Here is a 25,899-nt window from a genome sequence, read left to right as displayed (position 1 = left end):
GCTTTGTCTATCACCAGACTGACTCCATTATTATGCCGAGTTTTCCACTGAAACAAAAGGGCGAGCGCCGGCTCTGGCAGAACCAGACTTTAATGGAAGCTTTTTGCTAATCATGTGCAATCAATTTGAATCAGTGTGTTGAAGCCACTCCAGGAAAACACACGTGCATACATCCATCCACACACACACTCTGCTCTCCTTTCCCCACATGCAGGCTCGTCCCACTTGAGGTTGATTGAGGAGGAAGGGGCGGGGATGTGAGGAACATCTGGGGCTCACACACCATTGGCTGGGACACGTGCACCCCACTTTTTCCCTAGTTTTTGTTTCTGCCTTTGCTCCAATATGTGACTGTTTTGCACGGCCTCCACTAATCAGGGGAAAAGAACATTTCAAGGGGGTGTTTCGGGCATGGAAAGAAGGGGTTTTTACACTAGAGTGATGGTGGGGTGCCAACCATTTAACTGCCAAAGCAAAGGATATAAGAAAATATGCTATTCTTACTCTTTTATTATTGTATGCTGTGTCTCTCCCTGCCTTCTGCTCCTCTCTCTGTGCTGCTCTCCATCTCCCTCAGCATCCTCTTTCCTGCTTTGTCTCCTCTTCCTGCGTGCCAGCATTGTTGTTGTTCTGGTTAAAGCCACAGCCCTGCAGGAATATAACCTGCCATCTTCTTCCAAATATCAGCCTTTTCCCCTGGCGCTTTCTCCCTTTTTTTTAACACACACACACACACACACACACACACACATCCCGTAGCTTCATCTTACATTTATTCAGCAAAATTGTCTCAAGGCAAGAGAGAAGCATGATCCAAATCCTGGGCCGGAGCAGCAGATGCATGCACTCTTGCGCTGAGAGTGTGACGCTGTACTGGGAGCTTCACAACGATAGCGAGATGATTATTTCGCTTTTGCATTATGCAGCTCCGTGGCACGCTGCTTCTCTGGTGACAGACACAGCGCTGCGGTGCATCTGGGTTAAACTGAAGCCTTTACTCACCTCGCTGTTTATAGGAAATGCACATGCCTGGCAGGGGACGGGAACATGTCTTTAGAGGAAGTGGAACATGTGCCTGGATCATCTAAAGTCCCTCTCACCACAACAACAGAGACCAGTGTGTCCCACAGCTCCAAACCCCATAAATTTCCACTGTTTATCCCAAATCGTCAATGGAACATTAGTCATAGCTGTGCAAAGATTGGACCTCGTCAACGTTTTATTCTTTCTGGCCGTCCTCGTGCCGCTCTCGATGCAACATCTGAATCGTCCTCTTTGGATATTTTTCGGAGAGAGAACATCAGATTTCCCGAGCACAAAAGAGGGATTGATTGCAGCCAGACGCTGTGCTCCTCTTTCTGCAGCAGAGGAATGGAGGGAACGAGGGAAGTCAAAGCAGGGTTACATGGGGAATTTGCCCCCTCTGACTGCTGTGTGTTACGGTGCTGTCAATGTCCTCTTTCCATCAGGAAATAATCTTGTGTACTTCCCCCTCCACTCAACTCAGATCAATGGACAATGAAGTTGGCATTTTAAATTCTGCACCTACTGTAACAACACAAAGGGAGAATAAATAGCCAACCAGATTAACTCAGGTATTCATGTGGATTATATAACTACTGAATTTACCTGAGAATCATCGGGGTTTCACCTCTTCAGTATCAAAGTCATCCTCAAGTAGATTTCAGTAAATTTAAGGGTGCAGAGCAAACCAGAAGTGCTGAAACTTAACTTGGCATACTATTTATGCGGGCACATAGTAACTGCTTTGTTAGCCGCAACACACTTTCCTTTAACTGGTTTTATTTATCCTAGATGGCTCATCATAGGGGCAAAAAAGTTCCAAAAGTGCACCTTTTTTTTAATGATACAAGCCCAACTTCTCTCCATCTGCACAGCTGTTGATGCTCTGAGAGAAAACAGCGCCCTTCAGCCAGCCGGCCTAGTGTCTAATTGATGAGCTGCTGCAGCGATTCACACACAACCTAAACACACACACACTCATACCGCTGCGCTTCTCCGTGCAAAGTGCATCTAAAATTAGTGTTTCTAAGCCAGTGAATCAAAGGACACAGAGATGCACTTTTCACCCTTTTTTCTGTCTTTGTTACAAGCTTTCAGCTGCACAGAATCACCATGGAGATACTTTCAGTCATGTTTCTTCACCGCTGAAGTGTATTTGTACGAGAAAACTTGAATAAATGTCATAAAACTCTCATCGCCTTTCCCTCTTGTACGCCACAAGATTTAGTGAGCTTCACACCTATTTGGTATCCACTGAGCAAGCTGTCATCGGAGCTGAGCCTTGGCAGATTTCCTGTTATTTTTAGGAAAGTTTTTCTGGAGCGGTGAGCCTGAGAATGAAATCAATAAGAGCCAGGGAGACTGGGGCGGAGGGTGGAGGGCGGAGGGCGGTGGGTGGAGGGTAAGAAAAGCGAGAGAAGTACACGAGAGCAAGAATAACATAAACCAGATGTCCAAAAATCCAATTGTAGAGTTGTCAAATTTCACATTACCTCACGGACTTGGACACACACACGGGGGAAAACAGCCGTGTGTGTGTGTGTGTGTGTGTGGGATGACTTTTTGTTCTGGGATGATGCTATATTTAACGGTTATCAGATGGCTGATACTGAGTGCTCGTAGCTAGTGGTGACGTCAGCGTTTGAGAGGTGAGCTCATCTGTTTTCAACCCCTTTTTTAGTCACTTCTTCTTAATGTGGCTCTTACTCCATCTGGGTGGGGGTGTTATATAACACACGTTAGAATACTATGTGAACAAGGCTCGTGATTTCAACTCTCTATGCACTTCTGTGATTATTGCTGTGTTTGCACAACAGAGGTGTGGCTCAGTGCTCGACTTATCGGTTCCCTTCAGCATACCGGTCCTACCTCTATTTGTTGGAACTGTCCGTCTGAAAAGTATGCAAAACATGCCGTTTGCAGTTTCAGTAGGACTTTGGATTTGGTTGCCTTAACCTCGGTTACATAACAGGAACCTCCAGTACCAGGTTAATGCTGACATTATGAAACAATACAATGACTGATGTGTTCACGTGGTGGATGTGGTTGAAGGTTAGTTATGACGTTAGCATGATGTGTGCAAATGTAAATGTGTAAATTGAAGCTTTCTGAGGCAAAACTTAAGGGGATTCTTCCACAACAATATAAAATAGGGGTGTTAAGTGTTAAATTTTGAGCAGTAAACCTAGCTTTAAGCAGCTTATAATCGAAACACATGTTGAGTTGACGCTAATATTTGAATAGATATACAATCACTCATTTGGTTTTGAATTTAGGTATCTGGACTGATTGAATTTCACTAGTTCTGGCTGAGGTTTGTTTGGCCTACATTAAGCTAAATTAAACCCATGAAACCCTGAAATATCCTTTAACAATTACTGTAATATCAAATCTCTGTGAACTTTCCTGATCAGTAAGAGCTCTACTAATGATTCATGTAGCTCTGCTCTTCATATCTGTTTGAGATTTATACACACTCTGTCTTAAGGGGATCTAAAGTGGAGAGCCAGGTATAAGGACGGCTCGATTCCTAACCATCCTCGTTGTGTTGGAGGTGAACTACGAGGACGGCACCACCTCTGAGTTATTTTTAAGGCGCTCTCCTTGGCAGCGGCGTCTCGTCGATTAAAGCGAGGAGACGATTTGCCTGGTGGTCTTGGCACTGTGTGGCTGAACGACAGACTGAGTGACAGGCGGTTGTTTTGGAGGGACTGACTGGGCGTCTGAGGGAATGAAATAAAAAGTCACACGCTCTGTACTCTCGAATGCTGCGTAAGACAACCACTTTGCCCAACGACAAATGTTTTTTACGGTAGTTCTGACCCAGGTTTCATCATGCATCCTCAGATCCCAGTCCTTTTTATCAGGAAAATACCTGGTCCAATCAAATGCATTGAAATAGCATCCAACCTGATTCCACATGAGGAACTTATCTCAGGAGCTTAAATTACAGATGTTTTATTGAATAAACCCACTGAAACTGATGTAACGTGCTCCAGAACAAAGCTGTAATCCTCCTGTTTGCCGCTCGCCTCCTGCAGCTCTCTGAAACAATAAGAAGCTTTTGTTGTGTTCATCTTGTGACTCCAGCAGGAACCAGGCCTCCCACATATTCCATCTCTGAACCACAGCGGATTAAAGCCTTCTCCAGGAGGGCTGGATGGGTCTGCGTGCACAGTGTTACGAGCTGACAGTTGAAGCTGAATATATCAGATCGGTCTCTGCTGTTCATGGTTCGTTGACAGGAAGACAGTTGTTGTTGTTGTTAACCACAAAAAGAACGTCAACAGGATGCACATTTAATGACAGGCGTACACAGGCACAACAGTATAGTTTTGTAGTTAATGCAATTTCTAAAAGACAAATTGATAAATGGATTAAAGGTAGAATTTATTGGAGCTAAACGAGAAAAAATGGACACTTTTGACCCATTTTTGCAATTTGAAATTCCAATAAAAATAAATAAAAAGCTGATATTTTTTATGAATTTCTTTGATAATCTCACTGCAATGCTTCAAATAACTTTGAAATGTGGAATTACTTTCTGTCTGCAGCAACTTCAAGCTGCTTTAGTAGAAAGAAAATCAAAGTTGTGAATCAATTCTGAATCTAAGACCATAACAAATCGCAATTTTGACACCCTCACCTCTCATCTAACAAGTGAGACTTCTCGTTCTAGTACTCCGTTGCATGTCATCACATCTCTTTTATCTCTCACTCGTCCTGACACACATCTGATGGAGCGAAGAATCATTTTCACACTCATCTTGCGGATGAAGCAGCGCAGAGCACGGCAGAATATCTGTTTACTCGGTGTAAATAAACAAATAAATCAGCCTCTGCTCCACCCTCCACCTCCACCCACTCAGACAGAAGCTTGACCCAGTGCTTGGCTCACTGATTAGCTCCATGCACAAACCTCCATAAACACACACACCCCTCTGGAAAAACACCTCCCACTAACTCATTACATTTTGAGTTTTTGCTTCTGAGCTTTTATCTGTTCGCCGCACACCGCCTCCCCTGATGCATTATTTATACCCCGGCGGTAAAGGTCGGTGGCGATGACGTTAACGTCTCTGAATGGGGATATCAAAAAGGTGATTATGTGGAAGGGAAGCCTGCGTGCGAGCCGTGCATGTTAATCCCGCGCTGATACTGGCTCCCTGGGACACTGAGAGCTCTGCAGGAACCATCAGAGCGACTCCCCCTGCAGAGGCATTCATTTTGTTCATTGCAAAAGGCAAACTGTTGGGAAATAAATCCTCTTCTTGACCTGTGTTTGCATCACTGTGGCCTCTCGGCTCTTTGTGGTTTTTAGAGTTCATATGACCGAGGTTAAGGTGATGCAGGCCGACCACAGAGTAATGGAGGGTCTGCAGCCGTCACTCAGGAAGCAGCCACATCATACCGCAGACTGCAGAACAGCTCTTAAGAGTCTCATCATCATGCAAACATGTTTACCATCATCCCCTTGTGTCAGCATGCAACGTTTGCTCATAACCGGTAAACATAAAGTGTCATTGGGGCTGAAAATGATTAGTTTTGCAGCTATATCGTCATAAAAAAAGGGGAAAAGTAGTGAGTTTAAATATTTTGGTTGCAACATATATATTCTCCCACAAATCAGAGCCATAAAGGATGATGTTCTTGTCATTTTAAGACCATGAACCTTTAATTCTGAAGGATATTCAGGCATTTAAATGGAATAAAAATGACCCACAGTTTGTTGACTGACCAGAGCTCTTCTGGGAAGAGGACAGCCAAGGTCATGTCTATATATCTTGTATACACATAAGATAAGTTGATCGAATAGTTGCTGGTATGTGGGTGACGTACATTTGTCGGACTTTCAGACAGATTTCTGCACAGCCCGATGTTGTCTTTTGTTTTGATTGTGTAATCAACACCCAGAAGCCATGAGAGGAACCTCCTTGTGCCTTATCAGCCTTGGAAGTCACTTAAGCAGCGTACTGGGTTTCTGTTCCTCTCCTGCCTCATGTGTGTTTGTCTGTCTCTGTGTCAATTACAAGGGGAAACACACGAGGATGCTCCTACTGTTCAATCACAGCCGTGCCAATTAAAACGATGACTCATCGTGCGCTGCAGAGGTTATCACCTTAACGAAAACAGCTTTTAAAATGCCCTGTCATCGAACTGAGTGTCTATGAGGACATGGACACCATCGACCGGCCAAAGGGGGGTTGTTTGGAGGTTATCTTTTAGCTGTGATGCATATCTTTCCACATAACGTCCCCTTTTTCCTCATTACTCCCTGCTATATTTCAAAGCACGCAGATGTCTGTTCCTCCGTCGGGAAAAGGCATTTCTTTCTGCAGAGAGAGGATCATAATCCGGTTAAAGCTGCAGACAGTGATTGCATTTTGCAGCTGACTGATTTAACCTTATTGATTTCTCTCCTCCTTCTCCCTCCAGACCTTCTCAATGGAGCCCAGGAGAAGTGTGAGCTGCCGCCTATGGAGGGTTTCCCACACTGCGAGGGCAAGGTCAAGGTGAGTCAAACACCCTCTCTGTATCTGCTTTCATACCGGGAAACAGGGAGCATCACCTGCTTTACATTTTAGGAGATAAAACACCTCAAGTAAGAACAATCTAATTCAAAGACAGGAATATTAAACGCCAGGGTAATCGGTTCCTAGCAAGCCTTCACAGGTGCATACACACACATCACACACACACACACACACACACACACACACACACACACACACACACACACACACACACACACACACACACACACACACACACACACACACACACACACACACACACACACACAGATGCATGCACAATCTCAATTCCATGTGTGTGTTGGTATCTCTGGAGCTGATAGGGCCCTATCATACACACCATCTGCTCAGCCAGTACCAATCCTCCACTGACACTGCCAGAATTTCCTACTGGGTGCCATGTGATGCCAAAGCTTGCACTCACACACACAGCCGTATACCATGCATCCATTTGAGGAAGGCATCAATAAGCAGTTCACAGCAGTGTTACGATGAGCGCACGGTTTGCAACATCTTACAAATCCATCCTCTCGTGTTAAAGAGGTTTCTGTTTAATAAAATGTAGTACAACCTTCACGCCATCCAAGCAAATTAAACCCATCTCCAAGCAAATTAAACCCATCTGCCAGGTCTGTGTGTGCACAGCTCTGGGTTTATACCTCCCTCAGGTTACTGTAAGTCAGCATGCATGATGAACCCCAGCAAATGTACTAATCGGGATATCTGTCAGTGCCAGGGATGGAATCAGAGGAGGGGAGAAAATGTGTCCAAACACTGCAGCGTCTTCCTCCTCTGATTTATTAAATATGCAAGCTCTTTCGTCAAAAATTCTCCACATTGATTATTGCCACATTCACACATGAAAGCTCCCCCCAGATCTCCCTCCCCTCTGTTGGCCGTCGAGCAGCTCCACTGGATGACTTGCACATGTATCGGTTGAAGGGGGGAAACAGTCTGTCTCTTATTTTCAAACCCCTAGATTTTCCATTTGATTACAGAAATTGAAGCAGTAAAAAATCCCGCTCCCTTAACCCCCGAGGCACACAAACAGCCTCCACTATATCCACGGAGAAGAAAGAAACAGACAGTGCATTATGTATTCGCTCAGCATCACTTCCTGCCCACCCGCCATCAACCTGACTTCTCTTTGCATCCATTATCAGGGCGACAGAAGCTCCAAATGACGGTGGTTTGGCTGTCATTGTGAGTGGCAGAGTGGAGTTACTTAACAGCCGCTGATAAAATACATCTGACTGCTGTTAACTCACAGAGGGCCCGTTTATTTTTACTCATATTAAAGTGTGAGGGAGGGATTCGGGGGGGAAATACTCTCAGATCAAATCTTCTCTTCTGCTCTTTTTTCAGTGGATGAGGGAGATGTGGCGCTCTGACTCCTGCTATGGAAACTATGGCGTGGACGGATCCACCTGCTCCTTCTTCATCTACCTCAGCGAGGTGAGCGCTGTTTCTGCGTGCATACTTGTTGGAAGTAAATATATTACAAGTGTAAGACTGACTTGCACGTGTATTTGTGCCCAAAAATACCAAAAAATTCTCCATTTCAACACATTTTGGAGCATCTCAAAATGCAATCTTTGCAAAAACACATCAACAATGACTGTAAGATGGTTAGTAACTGCTAAATTGGTCTTGCTTTATCAATACAGGACTTTCAAGTGTGTTTGATGAAAGAGTTACAGTATTGCAAGGGAGGAATAGTCTAGTATTTTCATCAAACCTGCAAAAGAAAATGCTAACGAATGCAAAACAACGACAAACATGACACCTTTCAAGGAAAAAATAACAAAAAATAAACTCCAAAACTCAAAGGATGCTGCCTGCGATACATTTCATACTTTATCTTTTGTCAAAGCTATCCTTTATTTTGAATAAAGGAATCATTTCCTGAATCCTCTGGCCTCTGCAGCCACATGCAAATGATAGTCAAACACCAGGGCTGTGAGTTCATGCAGGAAGGATGTCAGGTCGTGCAAATGTGCGGCCCAGTGAAGGGTTTTGAATGTCTTTGCATGGAGAGAGGAAGGCCTAATCCATTCATTTCAGTATTCTCTCCCAACCTTTAAGGCTGCACCACTACTGCAGGGAACATTTGCATTTTAACACTTAAATAATTCAGCTCCCGCTCCTGCAAGTCATAGTGGCTGAAGAACAGTAAGCTGCAACACGTGAGGAGAGAAAGGAAGAAGTTCAGAGCCCCGACAACATTCCCGACAGCACCCGGAGAACGATCAGAATAAAAATAAGAGCGAAGGAGGGAGAGGGAGGGAGAGGAGGGGGAGGTTCATTTTTAATGAGAGCAAATTAGAGTGTGTTGAAGAGGAAAGGTGTGGGAGAAAGAGAGGATGATTCAGTGGGAAGGAGGGGAGTTTTGAAGGGTTTCAGCCTCTAAGGAAAGACGTGGAATGACTTTGCTTTCCTGCCGTAGCCTCTAAGAAGTCCTTGGCAAACGGGAAAACCAACCATACATTTAGAAGCTTTGAGACTTTCCATTTTGCATAACCAGGCCAATCCATTTGTTGATCATTTGAATAAAAGTCTGTCATTTATCCCTGAAACGAACCTTCTGATAATACACTCTGATGCTGGGTTCTGTTTTACACTCATGTCCTCAGATCCAGATAACAGCTCTTGATCACTTTCAAAGATCCCCATAGATCACAGCGCTTCCTTCATCAGCATTTCTGTTTGATTTTACTTCTTTCTCTGGAAGAAACGTCCATGTAAGGAAGTGAGAATCAGGGTGGTTTCTCGGCTGAAAGCGGGACATTTTATTGGGTAAAAAGTGAGGTGTCTTACATGGGTTTTGGTTCTGAAGAGGTCAGCAGCCCCGGGATGAATATTGCATATGAGCTGAGAGCTTTACACGAGCTATAGCTGGACAACAGCAGAATCCATTAGGAGGAGAGGAGGTCTTTCTTCAGGAAACACATTTTGCTATATCGAGAGAGAGTAGAGATTCAGGATAAAACGGATGCATCCTCTCTCTGTGAGTCTCGATCCCGTTAATCTAACAGCCCTCAGCCTCCACTCCTCTCCCGGGCATGCGATCACACGGTTTCTATGACAACTTGCATGCATTTCCATTTGGAAATCTGCTGCGATCGGTCTCTCCACGCTCAAACACACACTTCCCTTCGCCATGTTTAATTCAAACTTGTCCACCACTATGTAAACCGTGCGAAAGAGCCCTGCAGAAGGTCTGGGCTAAACGAGACTGTGACTGTGTGTGTGTGTGTGTGTGTGTGTGTGTGTGTGTGTGTGTGTGTGTCTGTTGTCTGCACCCACCTTGCCTGGAAGTGATTATAGAGCCATTTTTATTGTCATTGCTGAGAAATGCAAATCACTTCTCCGTATTCCTGTCTGGTCAAACACCAATCAGTGATGCAAGAGGAAGTAAATGCCGCGGAGACAAAGATGGTCAGAGGGTAAAATCATTCCGGTTTGAAACACTCCCCTGGTCGGCTTCAAGAGGAGCATGGGGGATATTTACTGAGGGCTTGAGACCTCTCCTTTAGCCGCTATAAGGTCACAGGGAATCCCATCTGGGAGAAGAGGGTGTCAAATCGAGTACATTGTTTAACACACACACACACACACACACACACAAAACATTAGACATCAGAAGACGAACAAAAAAAAAGTTAATGGCTGGATTTTAAAAGATGAAGATGTATTGCTCTGAAGGGAATCAACAAGGAAGCCACTGAAATGAGCTTTAACGGCTTCATTTATACGTTGACCTGCAGTGGAAGCCCCCCAATTATGTCAGCCAGATGATAACGGGGAGGAAGATGTGGAAAAAGAGCGACAAATTTCACCTTTTTTTTTTACCTGAATCTGAGATGTGAAAATGGTCCAAATCAGAATGAAAGAGATTATATTAAATGTGATTTCTGCTTTCCTTACTCTGAAAGCCACAGACCCAGTCCTAGAAAAATACCGTGCTCTCTTTAATTCATAATATCTAACAATTATCCACTTGAGGCTTTCGTGAACATGCATTAGCAGACTCGTGTCAGTATCTGTGCACACCTCTTCGCGCGCGTGTGTGTGTGTGTCTGCGTCCGTGCGTGCGTGTGTGTGTGTCTCCAGTCAACTTGACAGAGTGTTTTTTATTTGACAGGTGGAGAACTGGTGTCCTCGCCTTCCCTGGAGGACAAAGACCCTGAATGAAGAGATAGACAGGAGGGGACAGGTGAGACGTTTCTACAAATACCGCTTCAGAAATCTAACAAAAACACCCAGCACCAGGTCTAGAAAAATCTGGATGTGTGTGACGTGGATGTATTAGTTTTACAGAGGTGTGTGTGTGTGTGTGAGACATACATCAGTCCCATCATCCTGACACAAAAGGATGATGGGTTTAATGGGATTTTTAGCTTAAAAAAAAGCTGTATATTTTGGTTTAAAATGAACCAAAACGGCAGCAAAGTTTTCACCGGATGAGCAAGCATGCTGTCAACATGCTTAGATAGCATAAAGGAGATCTACAAAGCCGGAGTGACTTGGGACAAATCTGGAATAATGATCTTCAATCCCTGCCAATGCATCGGCTCAGTCAAATCCCACTTAGAGCCGTAGGCGCTCCGGGCTCTCGGCCTACAGTAGCGGCGCTCCTCAAAAAAAACAAAAAACACCCGCCCCCGTCCCTGGGCTGCGGCTGAATCGATATTAAGCACTCTTCATCCCCTCTCTGGCTGCATGCACCGAGCCCTCTGCGGTGGGGAGATGCCATTTGACAGGCTTTGGAGATTTTCAATCCGGGCAGAGATTTTAATACGTTGGGTCGACAGAAGTGATTTCCTGTCGTGGTGAGGGATGCTAATGCCCCACAACAGCCTTGTTTCAGCCACCTTAGCAGCTGCTAATGGCGCTGTGGTTTCTGCTCCGGCTCTTTTTGCTGTTGGCGAGTCCTTGGGTGGCCACTTCTCATATTTGCACCTCACCACCGACAGGAGACTCCGTTTTTTTAGACGCTTTACATATCACTTTTAAGACGCTTCACATATTGATTTGTGTTTCCTGAGTGAAGATAAAGTATTCTGTGTTAGTCTCTTCTCTCCTTTCTCCTCTCCTAATTTATTGTCCCGTCCTCTCCTTATTTCTTTTGTAAGATAAGATGATTTATACCTGCTTGTCTCCTTTAATTTTCTCTCTCTTATCTCTCCTTCCTTTCCTTGTTTCTTCTCCTTCCCCATAGTTTCCATATCCACATTACTTCTCCTTATCTTATTTCCTCTCCTTCTTTTGTTTCCTCTCCTTGTTTAATCCCATTTTCCTCTTTATGTTACCATAAACACAAGGCCTTTTTCCTCACAGTTTCTGCTCTAGATGAAGGTTTTTGATTCCTTTTCCTCGGGAGAGATCTCCGACATATGCTCATTTGTTTGTGCCGTCAATAAATAATTTCGTCTGCGGATGTCCCTGACAGTTTATAGTGGTTATAACCGCACCGAGAGGCTGACAAATGGTGCAACATATTAAACTTTCAGCATTCATTCGTGCATCCATTTATCTATAAACCACCTCAGCTTCCATCTAGGAATCTACCTCAGTGAGGTATAAGATTCAGGCCGTTTGGATAAACATTTTATCCCTAAGAATGCACTCTTAGTGGTATTACTACAGCTCTTCTGGAAGGGTCTGCCTCCAAGATGTCTGCCCTTTAGCTATTTGGGAGTCAATGTTGCAATATATAATTAGATGAGATACATTTTTAAAGATCCCATCGGGTTACGTCATGGCAGCGAAAGAAAGAAGCCTAAAAGCATGGAACAAATTGAACATAAATGCACCATCTTTTATCTGGTGTACAGACGGAGGAACACCCTGAACACGAGCAGCGTGTACTTATGTATCTGTGTTTGGGGTCTGTGTGCAGGCGGAGGTGCGGACCAGCTTCGAGGAGCTGTACCGCGTCATGTCGCAGCGCGAGGAGTTCCGCTGGATGATGCTAAGGATCAAACGCATGGCCGAGCCGTGGCTCAGCGCCATCCGCTCGCTCGCCGCCAAGCAGAACCTGGTCCGGCGTCGCAGGAAGAAGGTGGGCATGGAAACACACCGGAGAAAAGGAAGGAAATTACCTAGCAGGGGGTGTAAATATAAGCTGGATTTACTGCAGGTGTAATTAAATGGTCTCATGTTTTTAATTTAAACAGCCAGATGTCTACGGATTCATGATTTTCCAGAAAATAAGACATGAATTACTCTGAAGCTAAATTACCTTAAGTACTTTAGCTTCAGTCCAAACATCATATTTGAAGAAGCACTTCATGCAACAATAAACCTCTTCCCATCCTTTAGTGCATTAGTATAATAATAACACACACACACACACACACACACACACGCACATGTGTAAAGCGTCCCACTTGCAGAGCTGATGGTGGGGAAGGACTGTCATGGATATTGCATTGTGTCCCAGCAACTCCCACCACTGAATAATGTACTCCACACTTTAACCACTGGCCTTTGAATAATTCACAGCACATTCCCATGATTCCTTGGTGCAGATGCAAAGCAGTGCCCCCCCCCCATCCTAAGAAACAAGAGCCCTATATCTATCTAAGTATCAATCCTTGGTATCTTAGCTCTTTCTCTTTATTCTATCCAGTCTCTATAATTAAACAAAGAGCGCTCTTCCCTCCAGATAATTTCAAAGCCAGGTCTTTATTTCAGCCACTAATCTCTTTTGGCTATTAATCCGCACATATTAATCCTCCTGTGTGTGTGTGTGTGTGTGTGTGTGTGTGTGTGTGTGTGTGTGTGTGTGTGTGTGTGTGTGTGTGTGTGTGTGTGTGTGTGTGTGTGTGTGTGTGTGTGTGTGTGTGTGTGTGTGTGTGTGTGTGTGTGTGTGTGTGTGTGTGTGTGTGTGTGTGTGTGTGTGTGTGTGTGTGTGTGTGTGTGTGTGTGTGTCTTTGGCTGGCTGTCAACAATCAAAAATGTGCCGGTCACTTCAAAACAAAGCCGGCTATTACTTCCTACTCCTGCAGAGGAACACTGCGTGCTCCTTAGCAACTGAAAGTGTGTGTGTGTGTGTGTGTGTGTGTGTGTGTTGCATGCATTTTTAAGTTACGTTTGTTTTCTCAGCACCTGACAGCGCACAGGGACAGCTCTCACAGTTTCCCTGCTAGGATTAACATGTTCTTTTAAATCAAACCCAGTTGGAGATGCTTTTATTATTTCTGAGGCAATTTGTTTCGGCTTGTTTTTCTACATTTATCCATGTAGGGAAGTCACGATGGCATCTACCTAGTCATACATATTAAAAAACAACCTTATCTTTAACTGTAAGCTTGTTTGAGCTAGCTCCTGTTGCACTGGCCTTGACTACACCATGCGTTGCCCCTGATAGGCCATAAGTCAGCATAAGGACAGACTGTTTATTGTTCAGACACGAGAAAAGGAAGGAGAAAACGTACGTCAAGTTATATTCACCCTATTTCTAACGCCACTCATTGCATTCTTCTTCTCTTTGTCTCAGGTCCTGGTGCACTTGGGCCTGCTGACCAAGGAGTCGGGCTTCAAGATAGCCGAGAACGCGTTCAGCGGCGGCCCACTCGGGGAGCTGGTGCAGTGGAGCGATCTGATCACCACGCTGTACCTGCTGGGGCACGACGTCCGCATCTCCGCCTCTCTGGCCGAGCTCAAAGAGTCAGTACCTCCTGGAGTTAATACTGCATGTTGGGAGCGGGAGGGGCTTGCAGGGGATAATCATTTGCACTACACAAATGTTGTAATGCGTGACGTCAATGGAGTACTCGTCTCAACCAGTAATAATAATAAGGATTGTTGTAAATCCAGATGTACGCCTGCACAGCACATGCTTTAGGTCACGTATGAAAGACGAACAGGAAATGCCTCATTTAGTTGTGTTCTTTACACTCAGGTGAGCCTGAGAGTCATTTCACTGAGGGTAAACAAATGTGGCTCTGATGTATACTCTGTCTGTGGTTTTTCCAGGAAGAGAACGCCTGTGGTGCAACAACAAACTCTGTTTAAAGTCTGGGGTGAATACGATTTGAAATGCACTGAAAGTGAGCTGGCCTTTAAGGACAAATCAGGGGTGACTTTAGAATACTTTAGTTAACATATTGGTACCTTCAAATGTCAAGTCTGCAGTTAACTTTAAAGGACAATCCTATTTAAAAACATGGACGTCAGCGCAAATATTTTTCCACTTATTTCTAGCTTTTAGGTTTGGTACGTCTATCAAGTTAGACAATGATCACGAATATTTTTGGGATTGCTTTGGGAGTTTGTTTAATTCATGAACGCTTTCCCCTCTTTATAACCAGAGGGGTGGACAAATACAAGCTTGCTGTTACTCTACAATCCCCCAATTTTTGGAGGGAAATCTCACCAAAGTTGAACTCTTCTCTCCAGGATTATGCGCAAGGTCATGGGGAACAAGTCCAGCTGCCCGACCCAGGGGGATAAGGTGGTGGAGCTGATCTACATCGACATCGTGGGACTCACGCAGTTCAAGAAGACGCTGGGGCCGTCCTGGGTGCATTACCAGTGAGTACAAGTGCACATATACACCTGCTACTCACACTAAGATGAATAAAGTGGAACTTGTTCATGTTGGAAAATCTCTAAAAAGACCAAATTTAAGCCCCATTTTGTGTGTTCAAATTGCCTCCCTGTCAATCTAGTCTGAACAAACCCCGCCCTCACCTGTTGCCAGGCAAGCCTTGTCTCTTTCAATCCCCTCCCCCCTTTCCAGCTCAACCAGTTCTCCATTACCTCCTCAATAAATTCAGTAATGTGTACAGTTCCCGGACCTTGTGCTTGCGCTGCCAGCTGTGGTTTAACAGCTTCCCTCATGTGTGCAAGGGGCACCGGGTTGAGTCTTGTCTGGCTCCCGCCGAGACAATGATTCTATTTTCTGCTCAGACATTACCGCAGCGTCCCCAAAGGCCGCTGCTGCGTCTGTTGTTTGCGGGGAGTCTATTCTCTCCGTCTTGATTGCTCCGCTGAGGTCCGCGGACGAGGCCTCGCTGTTTTTTTTTCCCAAAAAGCTGCGACTGACAGGAAAAGCGACGGGACAATACCTCTGGAAACCCTAATGGCCTCCGCTGATTCCTCCTGCTTGTCACCAGGTTTTGTTTGCCCGCAACATAACACCTTAAACTGCATCCGCTCCCTTTGTGCCCGGAGGAAATGGATTCATTGTTAGGCGTGATATAAGTTTATTATTGCTCCTGCTATTATCAAACGCTTACTGTGTGTGGAAGCACGTAGAGGAGGAGGAAGTAGATTGAGGCATTCTTCCTCACTTCTTGTCAGTTTCCCGGTTTCTGTCCTGTTAGTGAGTCACTTCTTTGGCCTCACAATCCCTTCTTGAAGACACAAAAAAAACTGATTTGTTTGCATGTCACGTCATAAAATTCTCCCAAAAGCCATAAAATGTGTCTCCCTTTTATCTGGTTCATTCTTTCAGTTCAGGTTTAGGGCATCCAAGGCCCATTTGGGATTAATGTTTTTGTTATTGCCCGGTTTTACCGTGCTGTATCTCCGTGTTTTTGCTGAAATGAAAATTCTCCAGGCTGTTGTTTCCTGGGTGTAAGCTAGAGCCAGTGTGGCCTTACTGTCATTTAATCCTTTCATCCAATAACTGAAGTCATGCAGAAAATATGTGTACAGGTTTTGGGTGCAGAAATGAAACCAGACAAAGTTAGTCATCAGCTGCACGTGTTTTGATTTCACAATGTTCGTGCAAACAGTCACTTCTTCACTTCTATTTTGGACACAGCAACGTATATTTGTCAGGATTCGATTGACCCACAGTGGTCATATACACATATAGCAGGTTGCAATGATGACAGGGACAGATTCACCCTTTAAAATGATTAATTTAATGAGATTTTGAACGGAAGAAAGTGGGAAATCTACATATTTTGGACGCTGGAAACGGCGCTTCCTTCTGGCTGTGGTTTAGCAAACAGGACGTTTATCCAACAGGGAGAAAGTGAGCTTATCAGTTTGATAGGTGTTCATTTATTGCTTGACAATAAAGGATAAAAGGTTCAAGTCTATCAAGCAGAACGAGGTGTCATTAAGAGGGAGTGTTTAAAGCTCATGAGGAGGCCATGTGATAATAAAGCAGATGTTTTTCAGCTGGAGCCCTGAGAGGCAATTGAGAAGAATATTGTGGTGATTAATTCTCCTGTCAAATCTAAATTCTTCTCCGTGCACTTTAAGCCAAACTTCAGTTAAACAACAACAAAACTATCCTTTTATTTATTAATTTCCCTGAGGAAACTTATTTTCCTTCACTTGTTTTACCGATAATGAAATCATCTTTGAAATAAAATCCTGGTTTTCATCTGTTCTTAAACACAGGAGAGACAGAAAATCGATGAGACTTGAAGTATTATTTGAGTCGACTGGATGAAAATAGCAGTAAAATAATCAGTTGTGCATCTTCCCCGGACTCATGGGGTCCTTGTGCATTTCTTTTTTAATAAAAAAACACATCATTAAATCCAAATCTGTAGTCATGCCGCTTTCTGCTTTAGCCTCAGGGTTGAGCAGACAAACAAACCCTCAGGTAAGGTATTTAGTGCCTCTTCCACATGGGAGATAATGATCGCTATTAATCCACTTGAGATCACTGTAAGGGGATTAAATTATAGTTAAACTACACTTTCACTACATCACGCGGCTCCACGGTGATACTACAGTAAGTGTGACGGCCGCTGTCAGCTCGCTGGATCCAGAATGGGAGCTGAAAGCTTCCCCGCCGCCACATTTACATCCTGTAATGGCTCCGGCAGCACGGCCCCATCTGGTGAGGTTGCATCTACCGGGCACAGATGAGGGTTGCTTCTCTCCAGAGTGAAGAGGAGATGGCATGTGGGCTTGTTGTTGTTGTTGTTGTGGTTTTTTTTTTTGGTGTAGAGGGTTTTTTTGGGTGAATCTGCTCGCTGCTCTCCCAGGGCCTCGCACAGTTCAGCTGCACGGCATCTGCCTGGGCAGGGAGACAAACGCTGAGCAGCAGAGGAAGGGAGAGGGGAGTGTGTAAGAGAAACACATTAGTAAAAGAACAATCCAGCATCTAGAGAAGAAGGGAGCAACGCTGAGTAAGTGAATGCAGAGTCTGAGGTCACGGGCGCGCTGCTCTCTGCATATATCCCGTTCCCTCTGCTGGTTGTGCTCTAATTAATCCTGTGCTGTGACCTTTGAGTCGGACATGATGTTCATTCACAGCCTCACTCCTCCACAAGAGAGGATAATACTCTCTCCCTGGAGCTCCGTGTCCATTCCTTATTGTGTGACTACGTTCAATATGAAATAGGATATTAAAAAGGACCCTATTATGCTCATTTTTGTACCTGTACTGGGAAGTGTGCATGCTTTAATGTTCAGAAAGCTCTTTATTTGTCTCATCCTGCCTGTGCTGCTGCCTCTCTTTTCACCCTCTGTCTGAAACCAGAGCCCAGACTGCTCTGATTGGTTAGCTGTTGTGATTGGTCAACCGCCCAGTGATGTCCCGCCCCCTTAGCCTGTCACGTACAATGTGCTGCAGCGCCAGCCAATAGAAGCGTTGTGTTGTTAATACTTCTTGTCCTCCGTGTCCCAGGTGCATGCTGCGGGTGCTGGACTCGTTCGGGACAGAGCCGGAGTTCAACCACGCCCACTACGCCCAGTCCAAGGGGCACAAGACGCCGTGGGGGAAGTGGAACCTGAACCCGCAGCAGTTCAACACCATGTTTCGTGAGTCTGCAGGACACACACACACACACACACACACACACACACACACACACACACACACACACACACACACACACACACACACACACACACAGGCCATTAAAAGCCGGAGAGAACATTTCCTGTTGATCCGTCCACTGAGTCCACTAGCTAAGAATGCAAAAGGATCCCGATCCGGCCAAAATACAAAAGTACTGGAGCCAGTTCTTCTATCCACTCCCTGTTTTCCTCCAGTTTTATTTAAGGTCAAGTTGCCAAACACAAGTACTCGAAATATAAATCACTCTCCATGATCATTACAGCCTTGGCTCTCTCTTTCTCCTCTATGTCCTCAGTTCCAGTTTTTTATTGCTACGAATAAAATGTTTGAAAAGAAAATCTGGCGTGCTGCTAATGGACTATCGTCGGGCAGATTAAAGGAAAGTAAGAGGTCACGCACTCGTCAATTTACAGTGATTATAAATGTAGGACGGAGGGGTTTTATTGCTCACTGTGGGGCGGATGAGCGGCAGAGCTAACCCCCGGGGTATTGACCTTTTCCCCGTGGCTAAGAGAGAGTGAAATGTTACCCTGTCGGAGAGGTGAGGCCCGGTGCGATCCAGAATGCCACGGCGCCTGAATGGCACCTTTGTCCCGTGAATAGGGTATGTCTTTCTCACAGCACACTGTTGCTTTTGCACCAGGAGTCGCCGGGTTAGATGATATCGCGGCTAAAACAAGTGCGGCGCGGTTTGGCCGAGTGTCAGTGGCCTCACTCCCAGGCTCCAGAGACCGTGCTTTCCCCCCTTTGTGCTGCCCAACACCTTACCTGCAGGGCTGGAGAGGAGCACCAAGCGGGATTACTTTACGCCTACCGAGGATCGTGCGATGGATAGCTCAGGTTGGAATTGTTATCAGACCGTGTGCTAATGGGTGGAGTTCCCAGCTTCAGGACGTATTACTCATGGTGTCAGGATCTGCAGAAGTATGTTTCTTATAACTATAACAGGGTAGTGAGGCGTCCTGTCAATCAATATGAAGCACGTCCAGTAAACATACGCTGCTGTATCTTTTATTTCACTCTAAATGGTTGAATTATTCACAAAATGAACGTGAAACTATAAATTTAACACGTTTTTCTGGTGCTTTTTGTAAAGATAGTGCACCATGCAGCTTTAACTTAGAAGTAAAAACAAAGCTTCATCTTTACTTTCCCAAACATTATAAATGAAGTCATATTTACTTGTTTTCTGAATGTAGAAATAGACAAATCAGGTGCTGGTATTTAATCTATCGCAGCTTTTGATTGGTCCATTTGTTACGATTAGGCCCTGCCCTATAAATCATTGGCCGGGGGAATCGGGAGTTTGTGGCCTCGAGCCAATAAGACAAGACAATTGCAAATTGACCTCATTAATCTATTTCAGAGGAGGTTACGTGTGTGTTTGAATGGGCTGCCGTCTCAGTTAAAGTCTTTTATAATCAGGAAGGTGAATAATAAAGGTTAACCTTACCTGGAGGTTAGAAATACCACATCCTGTCAAGTTTAATGTATTTAGTATGCTTTTAATCGGCTTAAAACACAACTTTTTTCCCACCAATGAGTAGATTTATCCAGACTTCTTAATACAATTATTCTGGAACAACGCCCTGTCCTTTAATCCTCCTCTCTGTCAACCAGGTGTCTTTAAACCCTTTTGAGATGCGTAATCTCTCACAGAAATGATGATTAATACCAGTCAGAGGTCGAACACAGCAGCAGATAGTATTTATCATTGTAATTGACCTTGAGTTCTGCACATAGATAATGTCTCCGGCACACCCGCCCACTAGAGGTTATCTTTATTTTCCATCCGTTTTGGATCAAAAGGCTGTTGTCTCCAACACGCCACGCTCAAAATATACTGTTTACATCAACTCATAAGAAATGGTGATGCAATTCATGTCAATACAATCTCCAGACGGATAGAAAAGGATAAGAAGTGCATATTTTAAAAGGTAAACAAAGGGTCTCACCCTCATTGTGTCTATTTTTGTTTATTTTTCTTTAAAATCTTGAAACTTATCTTTTCAGACACAAATGCATGATGAATTCATACAATATTGGACAATAAATTGAAAAAGCCAGTAAATAGATTCATTTTGCAGTTGAGAATGAGATCATTTGTCACAGAAAGTGAATGAAATGCAGAGTAATAGTGCTGCCCTACGTTTAAATATCGCTCTGAATTCACAGCACTTTGTAATGAGACATCGGTGCAGACGAGAGCATCTGACCCTTTAACATTTACCTGCGTGTGTTCCCAGCAGGCGGGGGAGAACAGAGAGGAAGTTATGTTGCTGTAATTGAGCACCTCTCCCCCCCACACACACATACACACACACACCTTTTCAGACGCTCGCTTTGATCGATTGCAGAGGATTATCACAATGAAAGTGTGAGAAGAAACAGCAACACACTATGAGCCTCCAACACACATCAGATCACAACAGCAATACATACTATATCCATCGTGTGCAGTATTTAATCTCATGTTTCCCTCATGCATTTCCACCCTTCAGGCCCACGGAGGTCTTTGATGTTGAGTTTTCAAAGTGCTGGAGATCTTCCTGCTGACGATGCATGTTTTATACTTTGAAACCTCCTTTTTTCTGTGTTGCCAGCAGTATAAAAGTTAGTGTGTTGGGCCAGCATTGATCACATAATCCTCAGCGTGTTGGAGGTAGCGTTGTGTGAGGATGTGGTGCTGATTCACTCAGACTTTCCCTCTCATCCTGTCAGAGGAGATATCCTTCCTCTGAATGCCCACATTTCTGTACCTCCACTCCAACATTGACTCCGGGTCTCACAGAGGGAGCGCACTCTTCCTCACACAGCTGCTCCGCCGTCAACGCTGCTGTTTGTTAGCTAACAGCAAATGAAGCTGTGGCTGAGCTGAGTGACACTTTGAGTGGCGGCTCTAGTGGGAGTGGAGGCATCTGTTGCCAAATGCATCAAGAGGGCCGAGCAGTAATTAACAGCCTGTCCTGTTTGCACAGTTACTTTGGTACACAAGTGTTAGTGCTGCCTCTTCCCAGTGCATGGGACCATTGCTGCCTCTCTGCCATCAGAATTACATCTCAGTTATTAGCAACCGTCTGAGGATTTCCTCCTGCAACTCACCAGTGTTTTCAGTGGATTAATCTTAATGAGCCATCCATCAATCAAGTAATTGTTGCATCTCTAGTTCTGGGGTGTATTAGTTCCAAATAGCTTGTTCTTTAATGCACCAGCCAGACTCCATAATGTCTCTCTTGACACCTCACACAGATCTGGTGATATCTTCATACTCCCACACTCCTGTCCTCGCCTACGCAGCACAAAGAAAACCTAACAGTTCTCGGCGGGTAAACGGTTCGTCTGTGCATTGTAAGGCCGTGAAGCGCAGAACTGGAACAGGCATTGAACTGGAACAGGCATTGAATATTTTGAAACCGGAGACGTGTAATCACATGTATGGAAGAGATAGTGTGACCCCGGCTGTCTGGCTGTGAGCCCAGAGAAAGCTCTACACACATACATTGGATTTAACGTGTCCCGACGTGCACTGAGAGGAGCCGTCAGATATGCAGCAACGTGTGATCCAGAAAGCATTGCTCAAGTGGTGGAAACAAAGCACCATCCACTGTTTTTAAATCGTCAGAGGGAGAACGAGCCTGCACACTTTTGTCGATAATTGCAGAGAGGCTCATTAACTCTGCATAGCACATTTCCTACTCTCCATCTCTCTCTTTTTTGAATGTTTGCCCAAAGACATTAAGCCGGTGCCAATATGTGTTCTGCCTAGAGAGACGGAGCGAACAAACATTGGGTCTTTTACAAGTGTGAGAAAATGGCAGCCAACACCCTGATCAAAAAAACCCCGTTAACAATAACAGTAGGACTAATTCTCAGCCCCTTAGAGTGGGCGATTGTTCCTGCTTTTGTGGTTAAATGTTAATTCATCCTCTGCCAATATGTTTTTAACGTCACGATGCATCCCCTTTTAATATAACAGAAGCTGAGATAAGTCCAGAGCGTGTTTGCTGTGTGTGTTTGTGTTTAAATAAGGGCTGCAGGATTTGGAAAATCTGAATAAATGCAGTTCTTTTTGACTGATATTGCAAAACACATTGTAGATATTAACATTATCCACATTAATATTGAAAAAGATGTTTAATTTGAATATATTTAATGATAAAAATGTGTCTGCATCGCATATTTTGCATTCTCCAAAAAATGCACCATATTGCATTTTCGATAAAATGTAGAAAATTCATATTTAAGGCTTGGTTTGCAGATTTTGCTCTGAAATGTTCCCCAAAAAATCCTCCTTTTACTCACTCAACTGAAGCCTATACCACCCCCCTCTGACTGACTGACCTTAATGTGACTCAGTAGTAAATGCGGTTTTAAAATCCAAACTCTGACCACATCTGTTCCCCCGTGGCTCGAGCAGAAGCCACAACACCTCGCAGCCTGTCTCCCCCGCATTAAGGGCTTATTAAAGTCTGCTTGTGCTGCTCCTAAATCACATAATTAAGCGTATTTATGTTTGCCTGATTCCCTCACTTCAAACCCTGTTGTTTTACGAGGCAGATGGCTGCGAGGCGAGGAGCTGCCAGCGCCACACTTGACCTGCTTGTCTTGTTGTTCCCATAGTAACCATCACCGGGCAATAAGGGAGGGAAGAAAGAAAAGCATGTGCAGCTGTTCATCTCTCAGAAATATGATGTGTGTCTTTAGCTTATTTATCTTGCCACATGTGCAAGATGTATGTGATGCATTTACATATTATGCATGAATTACGCAGAGTAAGAGGTTTTACATTTGAATGCATCTCAGCGGTGGTTCCTCAGGCCCTTTGAGAGCCTCCTCACATGCCTGAAGGGCTGGTATTTGTTTCCGTTTTGCGTGTTTATATATCTGTGTGTGTTTCTGTTTTGTTGCTGCAGCTCACACGCCTGACAACAGCTTCCTGGGCTTCGTGGTGGAGCAGCACCTGAACGCCAGCGACATCCGGCACATTGACGACGTCAAGAGACAGAACCAGTCTCTGGTCTACGGCAAGGTGGACAACTTCTGGAAGGTATTTAACTCTTGTAGATATCACACACTCATAAACCCTCTGACGTACAGGAGTGCATGTTTTCCTCCTGAAGATGAAAGGGACAGAAATAGGCATAACCCGACCTCTGAGACTCTGCAGAGAAACTCTTTGAACAACCTTGGGTAAAAAAAGTTTCACAGGAAAGTTAAGAACAGTCTGGTTTTTGGAGCTCAAATTCCTCTAATCGCCTTTCTCCGTGAAGTTTTTTAATATATTCAAATACATGCTCACACTGCGGCACAGAGACCAGGAAGGGCTTACTGTATCCTAGACAAAAAGGACTTAGAGACTGGGAGAGATTTGCACATTGTTTGGCATGCCATGGATGTTTGGATTACTGCCGGAGCCTTGATGAGCTTTCAGCTGACACCATGTATGTTGCTGAGTGGGTCGCTCCACATCCAATAATAGAGGCTGCAGGAGAGCCTTGTCTTCATGTAACATGCACTGCCTTCTCTCTTCAAAAGTGGCTGATAAAGAGGTGTGGAATTATATATTAGGGCCAACATTACTGACTTATTATCAGCAAATACTGTTGCATCAGACAGGCTCGGTCTGCTCCACTTCTGATCTCATTTATTCCCATTAAATCAGAGAATCAGGGTCTCTAACTTCTATAGGGTTCGACTGAAGCACCAGTTAGTCTTTAAATTAAATAAGGAGTTTAATCCTTAACCAAATGTACGTTAAAAGGTCCTTCTGGTGGTATGTTTATATCTGTTTCTTGTCCTTGAGGTTGTACATTTAGCAAGCAAAGCTTAACTTAAATACAGTATTCCGTCTTATTGTTACTCCAACACATCGGCACACATTTCCTGCATCTTTTTAGGACAAAACTCCAACTTATATACCCTTTAAAAAAGTCCTTTGACGAGGCATATTGTGCTTTTTGGAGTCGTTCCTTTTTGAACAACAAAGCATCTAAACATGTCAGAAAACCCAAATTTGAACGTGGAAAGGAGAATAAAAGAGACACTTTGGGCTCTTTATCACTTCTAGGATGAGGGTGATGTTGACCCGATGAAAAAAAGTCCTTCCTCCAAGGATCCAACAAGGAATTCCAGTGGAAAACATTCACAGCGGAGTCCAAACTTCAGACCTGATCTGAGACGTATTCATTAACAGCACAGTGAGGCTCAGGTGTTTTCCGTCCTTCACACAGAGGAAGCGGGAGGTGCTTTATAGCTCACATATTACACAGCAGTGCAGCTTTAAAAGGGCAGACGGAGGGGGGGGGGAGGCCCATCAGCTCACAGTGAGGCGCATTAGTTCCCAATCAGACTCCCCTGCGTGTTCATTACCGCCTGCTTTTAATTAAAGGACCATTTTGGAGCCGTCTGATAACGAGCGTACTCCATTTCCTCTTCCTCTATCTCTCTCTCTGCACTTCAGAGGGTTCCTTTTCCAAATGATATATCCCCTATTTGAAATAGAAAGTGGGACCCACTTTAGGAAATCTATTTCTCGCATGAAGGTGACGTTCCCAGAGGAATTATATCCAGGTTGGGAAATTAATGATCTGAGGACTCGGCGGCTAACACTCTGCTTTGTAATGTGTAGCTGTGGAATTAAATCCCCTTTTTTAACCGGTAAAACTCTGGCAAAGTTCAGGGTTTTCACACCTCAAATCCTCTTTCTCTGGAAGTCAAAGAGGCCGGAATAATGTGTTGAGATGCTTTATAGTGCACATACGTTTCTGATTTCTCTGAGCACTAACTTCAGTGTCTTTTGACTAATCTATTGGTGCAAAATAATGTTGCATATACTCAGTATACAGCTTTATCAGCTTTCATATACATATTGTCATGCAGCAAAGCCAGGGATTGAAACTGAAATTGATCCAAATACTCAAAAAACAACCTTTGTCTGTAATGCTTTGAGCAAAATAGAATCTTTATGTCGTGTTTTCTTGATAAAGAACTGAAAAAGAAAGTAAAAAATCTGAAGAATAAGTGTGTTGATGCCAACCTTCTCAGAAGAAGGCGTGATGAAGCCGAGGAATAATAAATGCATGCCTCTTAAGGTCAGTGGGATACTGAACAGGTATTTGGGATGCTCCGGGGAGGCTGTGACCGCTGCAGGCCGGAGCTCGTTGATATGTCTACTCTTGCCTCCGTGCTGATGGAGGTGAGGGGGTGATCAGCACCGGGATGGTCTGCAGTGCATCCATCCGTAGTGAGCGACCCGGCGCTGCAGGAGCACCAGCACGACTGCACGGGAAACACTTCCTGGGGAAGAAAGAGACCAGGAGTGTGGAAGACCACCCCTCAGGGAGCCATCTCTATAGCAACCCGGTTAGAGGAGCAGAAAAGGAGAGCTTTTCTCCATCTTTCTTTGTCTCTCTTTCTTCAATTTGATCCATGCCAATGAAGCATCCACGCTTGGTTCGGATCCTCTTCAAAAAATAACCCCATTTTTATTCTTAAATGAGAATAATAATGCATACTATCAGTTGCAGTATAAGTCAAAACAACAGCAATGAGTTATATTTT

At 44.4% G+C, this 25,899-nt stretch overlaps 1 protein-coding gene across 3 annotated transcripts in view; it reads left to right on the top strand.

The window, feature by feature from the left end:
- mgat5 (alpha-1,6-mannosylglycoprotein 6-beta-N-acetylglucosaminyltransferase) overlaps positions 1-25,899 on the top strand; it is a 57,838-nt gene that overhangs the window by 18,719 nt on the left and 13,220 nt on the right. The window contains exons 1-10 of one of the 3 annotated variants that reach the window (XM_063877628.1): positions 2,452-3,795; positions 4,114-4,256; positions 6,460-6,536; positions 7,923-8,012; positions 10,702-10,773; positions 12,460-12,621; positions 14,062-14,231; positions 14,964-15,098; positions 18,166-18,299; positions 23,253-23,386. In XM_063877628.1, the coding sequence (XP_063733698.1) occupies positions 4,184-4,256; positions 6,460-6,536; positions 7,923-8,012; positions 10,702-10,773; positions 12,460-12,621; positions 14,062-14,231; positions 14,964-15,098; positions 18,166-18,299; positions 23,253-23,386 (1,047 nt within the window). In that variant the 5' untranslated portion in view covers positions 2,452-3,795; positions 4,114-4,183. Of the gene's footprint in view, positions 1-2,451; positions 4,257-6,459; positions 6,537-7,922; positions 8,013-10,701; positions 10,774-12,459; positions 12,622-14,061; positions 14,232-14,963; positions 15,099-18,165; positions 18,300-23,252; positions 23,387-25,899 lie in introns of those variants that run through there. The other 2 variants (XM_063877627.1, XM_063877626.1) reach the window with 2 other exon arrangements.

The sequence above is a fragment of the Eleginops maclovinus genome, chromosome 24 (assembly GCF_036324505.1).
Source record: "Eleginops maclovinus isolate JMC-PN-2008 ecotype Puerto Natales chromosome 24, JC_Emac_rtc_rv5, whole genome shotgun sequence".
NCBI classification, from domain to species: Eukaryota; Metazoa; Chordata; class Actinopteri; order Perciformes; family Eleginopidae; genus Eleginops; species Eleginops maclovinus.
Note: the sequence above shows the minus strand (reverse complement) of the source record. Positions and strands in the feature narration are given on the sequence as shown.